At 39.3% G+C, this 14,792-nt stretch overlaps 2 protein-coding genes across 5 annotated transcripts in view; one reads left to right on the top strand and one right to left on the bottom strand.

Moving 5' to 3' along the window:
- Nucleotides 1-1,819: 1,819 nt before the first annotated feature.
- Nucleotides 1,820-10,551, bottom strand: LOC123505846 (serine-rich adhesin for platelets-like). The gene is made up of 8 exons (XM_045257622.1): nucleotides 7,227-10,551; nucleotides 6,035-6,169; nucleotides 5,506-5,668; nucleotides 4,792-4,890; nucleotides 4,243-4,370; nucleotides 3,960-4,135; nucleotides 3,689-3,816; nucleotides 1,820-2,803 (listed from the first exon to the last, which is right to left on the bottom strand). Exons 1-8 carry the CDS (start codon nucleotides 10,348-10,350, stop codon nucleotides 2,179-2,181), a joined length of 4,578 nt encoding a protein of 1,525 aa, XP_045113557.1. The 5' UTR covers nucleotides 10,351-10,551; the 3' UTR covers nucleotides 1,820-2,178.
- A 31-nt stretch (nucleotides 10,552-10,582) lies between these two features.
- Nucleotides 10,583-14,792, top strand: part of LOC123505849 (coronin-1C-A-like) — a 47,860-nt gene continuing 43,650 nt past the window's right edge. Inside the window, exons 1-2 of one of the 4 annotated variants that reach the window (XM_045257626.1) lie at nucleotides 10,583-10,696; nucleotides 14,124-14,195. In XM_045257626.1, the coding sequence (XP_045113561.1) occupies nucleotides 14,193-14,195 (3 nt within the window). In that variant the 5' untranslated portion in view covers nucleotides 10,583-10,696; nucleotides 14,124-14,192. The remainder of the gene's footprint in view (nucleotides 10,697-14,123; nucleotides 14,196-14,792) is intronic. The other 3 variants (XM_045257627.1, XM_045257630.1, XM_045257628.1) reach the window with 3 other exon arrangements.

The raw sequence follows: 14,792 nt of genomic DNA, 5'->3' as shown, positions 1-14,792 counted from the left end.
GAGGTGGTGTTCTACAGATTGAAAATTAGACCCAAGACCACGAATGTTGCAGAAGTTAATGAAGAAAAAATTGAGGGAGGTGTCAAGACATTTTATGTTACCACTATGAGAGCAGTCCGACCTGGGAACATTTCTGGTCCCCTCCCCAGAAGGAGACCCCGAGGCTGATCAGTGGTTCTCATACTTTTCAAACTTACGGAAGCTTTTCACACCTCTGGCAGCTATTCGGCAGAACTCCCCTACAACCACTTCACCCAATATAGATAAAACCCCTCATGTGTAATTACAGGCGCTAAATGGACGTGGACTTCACGTGGTTTCTCTCTCTCTCTCTCTCTCTCTCTCTCTCTCTCTCTCTCTCTCTCTCTCTCTCTCTATCTCTATCTCTCTCTCTACTAAAAGGCAAATTATTCCATCCCTTTCATACATATCTAATTTTCTTCATTCCTGTTCGTATTAATAAATAGAAGTAAGGTCAAACATATATGATTTTTTGCCACGGTTCGAATCCTTGAAAGGTCTTCACGGAGCCCTGGGGGTTCGGCGGAACTTCAGAGCATCTCCCTTTCCTCTCACATAGCTATTGAACATCTTACAAATGCACCTCAAACTAAATGACAAACACTGATTGTATAAGATATTAAAGATGAGAGGAGAGACTATATGTCGTCACAAAAGTGAAGCCGCTAAGTCAACCCAAAACATTGCGAATTGCTGATGATACGTGTGACATTCACCCATCTCAACATTTTGCAACTACGTATGTCGGCTTGCTCGGCCTATGGCTGCATCAGTAGGAGTGACAATGGAGACATAACATTTCACTGGTAAGGGGTACAGATTTTCATGGCTAATCATCACATGAAATACTAGAAAACTGGGTTAGATCATAAGCGCACTAGATATACGAGTATATATATATATATATATATATATATATATATATATATATATATATATATATATATATATATATATATATATATTAGTATATTAGCATAATAGATAAGCAGTTTGTGATTTACTGTGAGGGATCTGTTGCTTGTCTGTAAAAACGTTTTTCTTGTGGTTGTGATACATGTGATGCTTGCGTCTACATGATTGGTGATTGCATGGGCGTTGATTCCTGTAAAAAAAAAAAAAATAAAAAATAGTGAGGGAACGTGAAGAAGAGGGCGAGCGTAGTGTGCAAAGTTTGCTAATTTCCGATGGAGACATTTTAAGACCACATACAGTATATGTTAGGCTACTTGAAGTTTAACAGTGTCTCGTATGCTCTGCTCGTCTCCCTGTGCTAAAACTGATTAATAATAGTATTGCATAAGTGAAATTGTTGTATATGTTAAGACAACTTACCTCGAGTTGTCTCTTGCCATCCACATGAGTTTTTTTTTTTTTTCTTTTTTTCCTTCAAAGTACCTCTTATGTGTACATTTTTATTTTCCTAGTAGATCATAGGCACTCTACATATAATGCTATAGCGGTGTCAGAGATGAAAAGTTTAGTAGGTGCTCAGTGTAGATGATAAATGTGTAGAATTTACAGATAATGTTTGTTAAGGAGGCATAAGTAAACATTTTTCACACTGTAAAGAATTAAAAAGGGAAATTTTTTTTTTTCTTCTCAAACCTTTATGTACAATTCATGCTGTATCCGTTCAATTATATTTATATTCACTTATCACATGATATGTGGAACAATTAATTAAGGAAAAAACGTTAACTTTTACGGAGGATTTGTGGACAACTCTACTCAGTCAAAGTATTATCATATCAAGCTCCTTTCTAAATGACAATGAGGATAAAGTAATACTTGAGTATATGATAGAATTGTATATTGCATTCATGAGGTAATAAATTAAATGAAACATGGGTTATAATGATCTGCTCTCGTGCTTTGAATACGTACCTAGCCATGATAATGCTTACGTACTTATAGTACGTACAGTAATATGGAAATTCTTTTTTTTTTTTTTCAAAATAACCTGTCGCAAATTGCACTACCTACAATAATCATTTGAGTGTATTGTTACTGTGTATGACTTTTTTTAGAAAGAAGTGTTAAGGTTGTGATTGTAATAGATTGATTGCATATTTACTATTACAAATAGTCGTGTGTGTGTGTGTGTGTGTGTGTGTGTGTGTGTGTGTGTGTGTGTGTGTGTGTGTGTGTGTGTGTTCATTCTTGTTTATCTCTCGAAATACTGTCAGCAATAGCTCTAATAGCTATTGGTAAAATGCTCCAGTCCTCTAATTCACTAACAGCATTCCCAGTGTCATCATTTGCGTGAGTCACTCCTCCCGTAACATGCTTTCTCTTGTGATTATTATCTTTGCCAGGATTTCCTTCATGTCCATCGTCATCCTGTGCATTGTGAGGTCCATCACTGTTTTGTCCTTTCTTTTTATTTCCGCCACTCTTCTTACGATTGTTTGGACTTTCTTCACTACTCTCTGTTTCCTGCCCGTTTCCATGGATGCTTGTATCATCTTTGTTATGTGCAGTTTTGTTTCCCTCACCCTTCTTCTTCTTCCTCCTCTTCTTAGTCTTTTCTTTCACTTCCTCCTCTTCGCTATTTGAATTTTCTTGGTTTGGGTTCATGATTTGTCCTTGGCTCTTCCTCTTGGTGGTCTTATTGTTGCTGGTATCATTTGTTTGGATCCACGTGGGGAGAAAGTCATCTACAGCTCCATCACTAATCATCCCTCCTGCCTCTCCCCTGTTCTTATTATTTTTCTTGGATGGTTTGGGATAGGACGGAAGACATGATTTGTCGCCTTTGATTTTAGTAGTGATCCAATACCTGAAAAGAAGTGTATTATTATTATTATTATTATTATTATTATTATTATTATTATCATTATCATTATCATTATCATTATTATTGTTATTGTTATTATTATTGTTCTTGTTCTTGTTGTTGTTGTTCTTCTTCTTACCATTTTATTATTATTATTATTATTATTATCATTATTATTATTGTTATTATTATTATCATTATTATTATTATTATTATTATTATTGTTATTATTATTATCATTGTTATCATCATTATCATCAAATACGTACTCTCTCTCTCTCTCTCTCTCTCTCTCTCTCTCTCTCTCTCTCTCTCTCTCTCTCTCTCTCTAAGATAAGAATTGAATACGTGGATACTAAATGTTGAATTGCCTCCTCTCCTTGAATCAATTTGGAATATGTTACGTACGATATGTATAATATTGCCAACATATTAGCAAAAAGGACATATATATTTTGAAACACTAATACCTACTTATGTGCTATTCCTCCACTATGTTCAGAAGCCTCTAATTGAAGTGACATGGGTTTTTAAGGAAGTTTTTTTTTTATGGTTCTAGTGATACACTAAAAATATTTCAACACTACCCACTGGAGAAACGTACTAGAAGCCACCCAGTCATCTACAGGGCCTTTAAGAATAGTCATGGTGAGGAGTAAATATTCCAAGTTTCTGAATACGGGCCAGTCTCCATCATCCTCAAAGATTAGAGAGTTTTATGACAAAATAAATCAACTTGATATGAATATAAGACAATGAAGGAGAATGATAAGAAATCACAACTCATACCACCAAATACGTTATGTTGAATGACCAAGCAATTCATTAGGAATTTAGAAAAAAAGCACATTGTCACTTCCTCTGAACACAAAAAACAAGTATTATTACCCAAACCCAGTGACGCTGGTGTAGATGCCTGGATACTTATTCTGAGCACAGCCAACGCCCCAGGACACAACACCAACCAGTGTCATAGTTTCGCGATGCTGAAACATCATTGGCCCACCACTGTCACCCTGTGTGTATATATATAAAGAATTTTTAATTGTCAGAGGAGTTAGGGGAGATAGTTTTGGACAAGAATATTCATTGATATGGTTTATCATTCAATAGCATATGTGTATGAGGAAAGTTTTATTCTCATTACTGAAACCTTTACCTGACAGGCATCTTTCCCAGGAGCTGAAGCACACAGTATATTTTTGTGCACCTGCTTATTCTCGTAGAGTGATAAATTACGACACTGTTCCTTGGAGTGCACGGTTACATTCACTTCCTGAAGGACGTCTTCCACTTTCCCTGAGTAACTGTTCTTGCCCCATCCGGTCACAGTGACTGAGGAGCAAATCATGGAACTTGAATTTATGATTCGTAATCTATCAGTTTCATTCTTTATAACCAGATCATGAAATAAGAGATGCCGTCTCCTATCAACTCCTTACCTGCTTCATCGGTGATATTAAGATCATGAGGAGGTAGACAAGCAGGAAATATCACATCGGAGTAATTAATAGGATCCTTCAATTCTATGAGACCAATGTCGAACTTGTGATATGAATTAGAATTGTACCTGTAGGAAAGTAAAGTGTTATAATTAAAGCCACTTGATTATACGTGAATCTCTCTCTCTCTCTCTCTCTCTCTCTCTCTCTCTCTCTCTCTCTCTCTCTCTCTCTCTCTCTCTCTCTCTCTCTCTCTCTATCTATCTATCTATCTATCTATCTATCTCTCTCTCTCTCTCTCATATATATTGTATAATTTTACAGGCTAAAGTTAAAATAATTAGCATTCTTTATCCAAAAGCTTAGCTCTAGTCTTTATTCTTTATTGTGTCGTTTTTACCTGCACGAGTTCACTTGCTCCTTAAACTGCTGAATAGTTACTCAGTCAAAACTTGGCTGTGCAGTGAGTAAGTAAAAGCATTCCACAACCCTGAAAGAATCAATAAGGTAAAAATGAAATAGTAACAAGGCAATTAATATAATACTTACTTGCTATGAGGAATGAGTCTATTCACATTCACTATCACTGCATTTGGACTGTTCCTTCTGCTGACACCCATGCGGACTCTCACAGCATCCTCCCTCTTACTGTAGAGAAAGAGAGGGGAAAAATATAAGTGTGTGAAGTCCCTCTACGAACAACTAACACCACCCAAAGATAATGAATAAGTAAATAAGCGAACCTCCAAGGAGACAGGCAGAAATGTGGCAGTCACGCTGTGGAATATACGTACAGTACCTATTCCACCTATCATCCCCATTCATAAATGTCTAATCTTTTACACTTCCTAATGACTTAGCGCTAACAACCTTATCACTGAGTTTAATGCGTTCATGAAGACTTGCATGCAAAATCAGTTCTACTTTATGGAATTATCATCACATTTCCTTATTCATGATGAACTTGTAAATTGAAGAATTGTCTAAACTTTCAAAATCAAACTCAATATACTAAAAATAACAATTTAACAGCAGTATGTGGTCTCAGTCCTACCCATGCTGTCTCAGTCTTAACCGAAAATCGGCCAGTATGAGCTCTGAGTTCTTTCCGTAGGGGAAAGGCTGGCTGGGTAACTAGCAGACAATCGTGGTGAATAACACACACACACACACACACACACACACACACACACACACACACACACGAACACACACACACACACACACACACACACACACACACAGATATACTCGGAAACTTACTTCATGATGCAGTGAGCTGCTGTTACAATGTAACGATCAGTGATGATGGTACCACCACAGAAGAGGAAGCCTGTATTGTCGATAATTCCTACGTTCCATGGATATTTACTTATACTGGAGTCTACACCACCCACCACTTTCGTTGCGAAACGGAGCCCGCAATCTGAGAACACAGTAAAATTACTTGGTGGTAATTCCCCCAAAAATAACCTTCCTTTATCTGGTTAATTTGTTGTGTAGGGACATGGACAGAACAAAAGGAGAAAACAAGTAGAAAGGAGGGGAGGAGAGGAGGCAAGACCAAAAGAGTAGTAAACATGAAAAGTGACAGAAGATAGATAACAATTTACAAGAGATACAGACCAGTGACCATTTCATATATATATATATATATATATATATATATATATATATATATATATATATATATATATATATATATATATATATATATATATATATATACACACACACACACACACACACACACACACACACACACACACACACACACACACACACAACTTACTACAAGCAGATTTCTGGAATAATTCTGGGCCTGCATTGTGAACCACAGCTCCCGGAAAGATAAGAGACGTGGTCTGGCTTGGCGACGCTGTAGTCGAGGTGGTGGTGGTATCTGATGCATTACTGGAGTTCATTTCTGTAGGAAAAAAGAGAGTTTTTAAATAGTTAAGAGAGAGAGAGAGAGAGAGAGAGAGAGAGAGAGAGAGAGAGAGAGAGAGAGAGAGAGAGAGAGAGAGAGAGAGAGAGAGAATAATCAAATGCTAACTTGCACAAAGATTACAGCAAAAGAATGATGCTATGCTTGTAGCTTTTAAATATAAATGATTATGAAATTACAGTTTGTGATGTAATGCATATGCTGTTGGAGAAAGCCTCTGAGAAAATTATGCCTTTAGGGATTGTCAAGAGAGCCATCCTTGCCTTGGTTTTAATGCTACAGGTGTTTTTGTTCTTGCTGGGAATTTATAGGCTTTGCAACCTGTGGTGACACAGCCTCTACTGAGCACCATTGTTTGAGTCGCTTCTACAGAATTACATTTCCCTAATCTCAAAGATTGTATTGTTATCGTACTTGATGTATCTCTTCTCCCTGTTAAAACGCAAAAAAAAAAAAAAAAAATAATAATAATAATAATAATAATAAAATAAAAAATAAAAATAAAGAAAAAAATAGAAGCTATAAAATGATGACAAACAGCATTTTTTTTTTCTTTTTTAAATATTTGAAATTAAGTAAACGCTGTATATAGCAGACGTCTATGATAGATTGGTCCGCTAGTCATAATTTATGATAAACGACTTATGATAGATGTTCTAAGTTATGATAAGAATGTCATTGCTTATTAAGAATATGGTCCCCGAATCACACCCAATGACGTCTTTTAGCATGACCGCAGCTCATTTATACAGCACTTTCTTCTGAAAAAAGAAAAAAAATACCTTTTTGTTTTCAGTTTCTTACTACAAGTTTTTACGATCTGGTGGAAGATGATGTCTTTGCAATTTTGGGCGATGTCGTTTTAGCTATACATGCACACTTTGCGAGGAGTGAGTGGTGGTGATGGATGCGACGGTGGCAGTGGTGGTGGTGGTTGATCTAGTGGTGGTAGAGAATGAGTCAGTGGTAAAAAAAAAATGAGTCAATCAGTGTTAGTGACGAGTGTCAGTGCTAGTATGGTGAGTTGATAACTAACCTGCCTGGCGGAGACTGTCATCTAAGTTATCGCCGTCTTTGGATACGTCATCGTCATCTTCATCACCATCGTCCTCTGCAGCTTCCGAGTCATCATTATCCTGTGGTGTTTTTGAGTCGTCCATATCATTTGAGTCACCTAATATTTCTGAATCGTCTACGACATCATCATTGTTAGGTGAGCTTGAGTCATCTGAGTCACCATTATGCTCTTCCGTTCCTGAGTCATCCATATTATCTAAGTCATCTAATATTTCTGAGTCGTCTGCATCGTCATCACTATCGTCATCGTCACTATTGGGTATGCTTGAGTCATCTGCGTCATTGTTTTTTTCTTCTGTTACTAAGTCATCCATATTATTTGAGCCATCTAATATTTCTGAGTCGTCTGTGTCATCATCACCACTATCGGGTGTGTTTGCGTCATCTTCGTCACCGTCACCCTCTTCTGTTCCTGAGTCGCCAGTTTTTGAGTCGTACATATCTGAGTCGCCTAGTATTTCTGAGTAGTCCGAGTCATCATCAACCTTTGGTGCGTCTGTGTTATTCGAGTTAACATCGTTCATGAGTGTGTTTGAGTCATCTGAATCATGTGTGTTCGAGTTTTCTAAATCATCATCATCTTTGTATGGGTCTGATTGATCTGAGTGAAGAGAAATGTCACCTTGTGGCGTTTCTGATCCACTCACATTTTCATCGTCGTTTGGTGTTTCTGTTTCATCACCAATGTTGGATATCAAGTTAGGTGAGTTACCGCCACCATCTGTTTCTGAGCTATCATAGTCTGTAGGTGGTTCTGAAGTATTCGAGTCACTGTCGCTCTCAGATGCTTCCGTCACTTCTTTTATATGAGGCTCTGATTCATCTGAGTCACTGTGTGGAGAGGTTACTATGTCGGTGTAAGTTTGTTGGCTTACAGGGCGCTGTGAGTTGTTATCATCTGGTTTGGTGGCAAAACTGTCTGGGGTCAGCTGAGTCTTGTGGGGTCCGTCAGGAAGTGATGATGCTGGGTTGGGGGAGTGTAAAGGATCGAAAATAATAATGGGTTCTCTACTGAACCATGACTTGAGCCCCTCATCTGCGGAATGCGGAAGGTCATGTTTGAGAGAGATGTCTTGTTGGATAGAAGACTGTTCAGGATTATTTCCGGGGGAAAGAGAGTTTGCATCTACTGAGTAATGTAATTGACTTTGAGCTGGGGATTCACTGCTACTGGAAGCAATTTCGGTCCTCTGATCTACAAATAAAGTCTCCTCATAAAAATCTGAGAATGGCATCAGAGAATCATCACCTGAAGGTGGATACGAGGGGGAAGGTCGTTGCTCTTCTGACGTGTGGAGAGTTATTGTGGGAAATGCTGGAAAGTCACTACTGTCAATGTGGGAGTCTTCGTTAAATTCGATGGCACTGTCCATATCAGCACTGTCATCAGTTTTAAGAGTGTTGTTTAAACGCTCTTCAACATATTGTTCATCACCTTCACCTTGCCTTAATGAGTCAGAGTCAGTGCTAGTAGTTGACACCAAAGACATGGATGTGTTGTCTTCACTATCATTATAAGGCGAGTCAGTCACGCTGTCAAATAAATTTTCAAATAGGTTTACCATCGCATCATCTAGTGCTGCCTGGTCCTCCTCCTCCTCGGCTAACAACACAGTTTCTCTTACCTCGTCACGTTGCAACTCCTCTATCTTAATTGATAAAATCTTATCTAAATCAATGTCAGCATATTCTTCAGTCGGCATGATGTCTGTCTCAGTCATATAAGAGACCGTCTCCACCTCCTCTACTGAAGGAGTTATTGTTTCTACCTCTTCTAGGGGGATTGATGTATTTACTTTTTTCATTGGGTGAATCGTTGTACCAAGCTCCTCTGTCAACGTTACTGACTCTTTTGTTGGATTAATTACCGTATGTTCTTTATCGGTTGTATCCATCCAATCAGCTTGGCGACTTACACTTTCTGTTTCACTTGCTGGTATGGTGACTGTGTTCACTTCTTCAGTAGTGATCATATCTACTACCTCAGGCACTAGGGTAGGGAGTACTTGTGCAGACTGAGTGCTATGAAGGCTTACCTGCGTTACTGCGATTGGTAGAATAGTAACTGTGTCGGTGGTGCTGACTTCATTGACAGTAGAATCCAACTCATCACCATCATGCTGCGTGTCCGATGATGAATTTAATCTGTGGTGCGGAGACTCGACATTGACACTAAACGAGTGTTGATCATTACTATCTATTTCCTCAGCATCGTGTATACGAGTGTGTTGAGGTGAGTCAATTGCTGGTCCCCAGATATGACCCATCGGTGAGATGCTATCGTGTCCAGGAGGTTTAGCATGAATATCATGAATATCACTTTGTAATAAATGATGGACTGCCTCTGGATCATTACTCAATAGAAAATTAAGATCATCGTTATTAGTTGCTTGGTCCTCGCCAGACTCCTCCGGCACCATGTGTTTTACGGAAACTCCCGTGAAGCCTTCAGTGTTAGCTAAGGAAGGTGGTGTGTCTCCGGGCCTCGCATGCAGCTGCAAAGGAAGAGCATTGGGTATAGGTGGAGGGCGAGATGGGTCTGGTGCTCGATCATTTAGCTTGGGACTGAGCGATGTCACGATATTATGAATTTTCTCGGAAACTTGAGCAAAGTTTGGAGTTTGCACGTTATAGTAAAGAGGAGGAGTGGTGTCTTCATGCGGGATGGGAACAAGTTGTCCTTTAAGATATATTCCTGAAGCCTCATTCATGGTAATAGGTGGAGGACGACTTCCCGGCATTACTTCGATGGCCAAAGCTCCTTCGGGACTAGTATGGAAGTCTTTGTTAAAACTATAAGATTCATCTGATTCTTGAGTCACAGTAGTTGGCATTTCTTCATATGTTTCTTCTTGAGACCGACCGACGTCTTCCAGGATATTGTCAGCATGCGACTCACCATCGCGCCGCACAGGCATGCCCTGCTTCAGGTATGCTAATAGCGGTGAATTGTATCCGAGGACCTCGCTGTCCACCATGATGGTCGTTTTCCCCAATGTGTAGGGCACTAAAACTGCTCGCGTGACACCACACATCACCACACTTACCACCGCGACACACGCTACCACTTGCATGCTTGTCATTGCCACCACACGTGTCCTCAGCACAGTGTTCACTGCTGCTGTGAACTGTTTCTATTGAACACAAACATAGATTTACACAAACGGAGTCTTGCTCATTTTTCACACATTAAGTTCCTGTATGCATTAACGACAGCAATGTTTCAAACTGGGTTTTGGTTGAACCACCTGGTTGACCTTGTGCTACGAATGAGCGAGCGTGTTAACCCGTCGAAGCTTCAAGTTGTTCTGACCTACTGTCGGCCAGGCTGCCTGCCTCTCTCAGCCGCTCTTCGTCACCACCACCGTCATCGCCGCCACTCCCACATCTAATGAATTCTGAACACTAGGAAAACCACACTCATGCTGGGTAAGTAACGGCTATAACTGACTCAAAGGTGAAAATGTAGACGCTGAAATTAGTTAAGAGTTGCAGAGATTATTCAGTCCAATGAAATGTCTAGAGCTTTGTCTAATTAAATTATAGAGAACGAACAATGTTTGATGACATGAAATGAATATAATGAGGAAAGCATAGTATCGATAACTAGGTCACATAACTAAGACACTGACAGTAATCATAGAAAGAAAATCTAGTTCAAAACAACACAGAAGCGGCCTTAGTGAATCAAACGTTCAGATGTACACTAACTACAATCTATAGCAAATAATTAGTAAGTGGATAGATAAATCATAAACGAATAGATAAGTAAAGTAGATATAAAGACTATAAATCATACCTTGATTTTGTGATGATGGTGGTAGCGGCTTACAGTGTAGGTAAAGTCTGTAGCTTTTTGCCTGTCCTCTAATTCCTCCTCTCAGTGGTACCGTTAGAAGGACTTATATGGCGGTCTCAACGTTCACCACCCATTTTTTTTTATCAGTCTCTCACCTTATGTAGTCTTCCCTCTTTCTTTTCCTTTTCTCTATTTCTGTCAATTTTATGCGGTCACCGCATCATGCCCTTCGATCTAGGTTCCTGCTACGTTCTGTATTCTAAAATGATTGACACTCTTCGCAACAACTATTCTCAAAGGCAGCATTGTAGATGATTAGTGTTTTTCCATTGATGGAGTAGAATCTTTGTCGAACTATGGATCGAATCGAAAACACCTAATGCACAAAGGTAAATCAAACAGCACTGTAGCCTTATGTATGACGATACCATTTCATTACATTAGGCATTGGTTGTGGATGTTGGCAAAACTGAGAACAGTGCACTACATTATGAAAAAAAAGAAACTTGGTCATAGCAGAATTAACAGCAGTAGCAGCAGGGGTATTTATGTTAGTAATGACAGCATGAAGAGGAACAATGACAGCGTTAATGATGAATATATATATATATATATATATATATATATATATATATATATATATATATATATATATATATATATATATATTATATCTGTAATGTTCACAAAAACATAATTCCCGGTATTTTTGAAACGCTGTTTTTCTCTAATAGAGATTAGTTTCATAGTTCATAAAGCTGGGTGGTTTTATTTTTCTCACTGATAATGCAAATTCTATATTAAACGATTACATAGAACCCCGAAAACACAACTTAAAGCCTTTGTAACATCCACTACAACAGTAGATAATAGTAGATGTGATTCAATTAGATATTTGTGATTGCGCCCCCATGGCTATAAATAGAAGTTAAGTAAGTCACATCCGGAAGTGAAGGTGTGTGAGTATGTGTGCTAGGTGTGTGCAAGCTGAAGGAAACTGGTCGTGGCTGGAAGGTAAACGCACTTCCCAACGATCATATCCGACACAAAACTACCGCCGCGTCGAGCCCCCTCTTCATCCCCTCCCCGCCAGCCCCAGCACCCAACCACTGGCGCCGAGCTGGATAACGGAACTCCAACTGACCTCTTTCACCCTCTTGCTTTCTCTTGCCCTTACACTCTCCTCCTCCTCCTCCTCCTCCTCCTCCTCATTATTTCACCACACCCATCTTACAGCATACATGAAACAAATAAGTTATTTGTAAAGAAAAGTGTATGTACTTGTATAAAAGTAATTCATCATCGTTGTTCTCTGATATTTCTTGTTCATCAATACTGGGTCATTATTATTGTTTAGTTATTCGTTACGTCTCTCTCTCTCTCTCTCTCTCTCTCTCTCTCTCTCTCTCTCTCTCTCTCTCTCTCTCTCTCTCTCTCTCCATAGACCCTTCCTAATGAAAATAAAATTGTCATATCATACCCAAAATCATGGTAAAAATGCGTCACAGTACTGAAGGAGTTAAGAGCCCATCTTCGTTTCATCAGTCTTGACCTACATCGCTTTCAGTTTGTTTTCCAGATTATCGTTCACACGAGACATTGTTATTGTCTACCAAAGCTCGATCTCGCGCTCTCACCATACAGCACAAAGCCATCGTTCATACTACAAAATTATCTTAGTTTTGTTAGTTTGTGCTTATTCTTAAAAACAACTGCATTGTTCCGTCTTTCAGCAATGGAGGAATCAAAATCCAATGACAAAACTGACGTTTCAAATTAATATGATCATCGCAGATACTATTAATCAGAAAGTCATACACAAATTATTTCCCGTTTTAAGAGGGTTTTTTTTTTGCTCGGAGTAAGTACAGTTACTCCAGTGACCCCGACTTTGGGCCACTGCAACCCACGCGCAGTGTTCCGATCTCACCTTACGAAGCACTCTCTCTCTCTCTCTCTCTCTCTCTCTCTCTCTCTCTCTCTCTCTCTCTCTCATAACTGTTCAAGTTACTTAGGAATACTACTACACTATATGAACTGCGACCAGTGAAATATTCTGTTACTAAGGGAAATGGTGGTGTTAGTTGTATCAGGATAGATCTGGTTGAAACATGTCTGCTGGAGTTACATGCATGGCGCGGACCACATTCCGGGAGGCTCCTCCGCCCCCCAGTCATCCTCACCCATCCCTTCGCTTCTTCACCCCGCGGCAACCACCGCGACCTTTAAGGTGCTGGTTAAATAAGCCAAGAAACGGAAACTCCGGATTCTAAGGAAGAAAAACATGGACATAAAAACATAACTCCATCTTTAGTGTTATACTTTGTTTTCTTTACAAGGGCTGGCATGAAGGAAATAGCACGACCGGATCCTCTTACCTCTACCACAGGCCATATAGCATTCGCTCCTCCATTCATACATGTGTGTGTGTGTGTGTGTGTGTGTGTGTGTGTGTGTGTGTGTGTGTGTGTATGTGTGTGTGGTGTAGAGATGAGGCAACATAACATGTGTTGTCAACTTCCTGTCACTCGTCTCAATAATCATTTGTTTTCATCATATTAAGTTATTGCTGCCACTGTCAGTCGCTATAATAATATCAATTGAGATAGGTTAGGTTAAGTAGAGTTGTATGTTAGTTTGCTTTACAGCATACATGTAATAAGCATCAACAGATCCAGGTTTGATCCACGTTTGTTTCGACCTATCATTCTGTAACTTGAAACGCCCTAATTTTCGCCATGAGTCAGAAGCCATATAGAAGTGGTAGGATGAATGTGTGTGTGTGTGTGTGTGTGTGTGTGTGTGTGTGTGTGTGTGTGTGTTTTAACAAATGTTTCAACATATTTGTTAAACTTATCAGAATCATGAAAACATGTTAAAGAAATTATGTTCACTAGATCATGTTGAAACTAGCCAAGATAAGGCGCCGAAACATTTGACAATGTAATCCCTGATCAGTGGGGTTATTCCATCTCTGTTTCCATACGATCTCGTGCGTAGATTGTAGTGTGACTTCTATATGTTGGTTTAAAGGTGTTTCCCTTATAATCTTTTCAGACTTGTGGCCGGAAAACAGATGTAATATAAGCCCAGTCAACATAATCGCCGCCCACGACCGTCATTGCTATGGTAAGTGAGTATTTTTTTTACTTAACCTTAATTTTCTCCTCTTGGGTATGTGTTGGGGAAGATTGGATGCCATGCGCGTGTGTATAACGGTGAAGCACGCCTCGGCATGAGTAACTGTAAACTGTGGCATGGTGTGTGTGTGTGTGTGTGTGTGTGTTAGGTATTTCCTGAAAAGAATAGCGTAGTGTGTGGCTTTATACTTGTATTTGTAGCATGCACTTGAGACTGGAGGCGTATTATCACATCATTTGAACCTTCTATTGGGAGGGGAAGTGATAGTGGGAGTGCACATGTGGTGTGGTGGATGGCGACGGACCCAGTTGAGAGTAGGGACGGACTTACGTGGGATACAGCAGCTGAGGCCGTATTTAAAATGAGGTTAATGGATGGGATAAGAGAACACGTCTTCTTCTTCTTCTTCTTCTTCTTCTCCTTTTCTTCATTGTTGTTGTTGTTGTTGTTGTTGTTGTTGTTGTTGCAGATACAGATTATTATTGAGTGCAGAAGTCTTCCCTCCAATAATGTTTTCTAGTGAGTGAGTTATTTGACCATGTGCCGGGAGATCTTTTAAGTTGCAGTACATTGGTTTTGGTGAAA

Source organism: Portunus trituberculatus, chromosome 18 (assembly GCF_017591435.1).
Source record: "Portunus trituberculatus isolate SZX2019 chromosome 18, ASM1759143v1, whole genome shotgun sequence".
NCBI classification, from domain to species: Eukaryota; Metazoa; Arthropoda; class Malacostraca; order Decapoda; family Portunidae; genus Portunus; species Portunus trituberculatus.
The sequence above is the reverse complement of the archived record's forward strand: the minus strand, read 5'-3'. Positions and strand labels throughout refer to the sequence as shown.

Coding starts and splice junctions, on each gene's coding strand:
- LOC123505846 (XM_045257622.1), bottom strand. CDS start 10,350: ATGACAAGCATGCAAGTGGTAGCGTGTGTCGCGGTGGTAAGTGTGGTG. Junction 6,170..7,226: donor TGACAGTCTCCGCCAGGCAG/GTTAGTTATCAA, acceptor TTTTTCCTACAG/AAATGAACTCCAGTAATGCA. Junction 4,136..4,242: donor TAATATCACCGATGAAGCAG/GTAAGGAGTTGA, acceptor TTTGCTCCTCAG/TCACTGTGACCGGATGGGGC.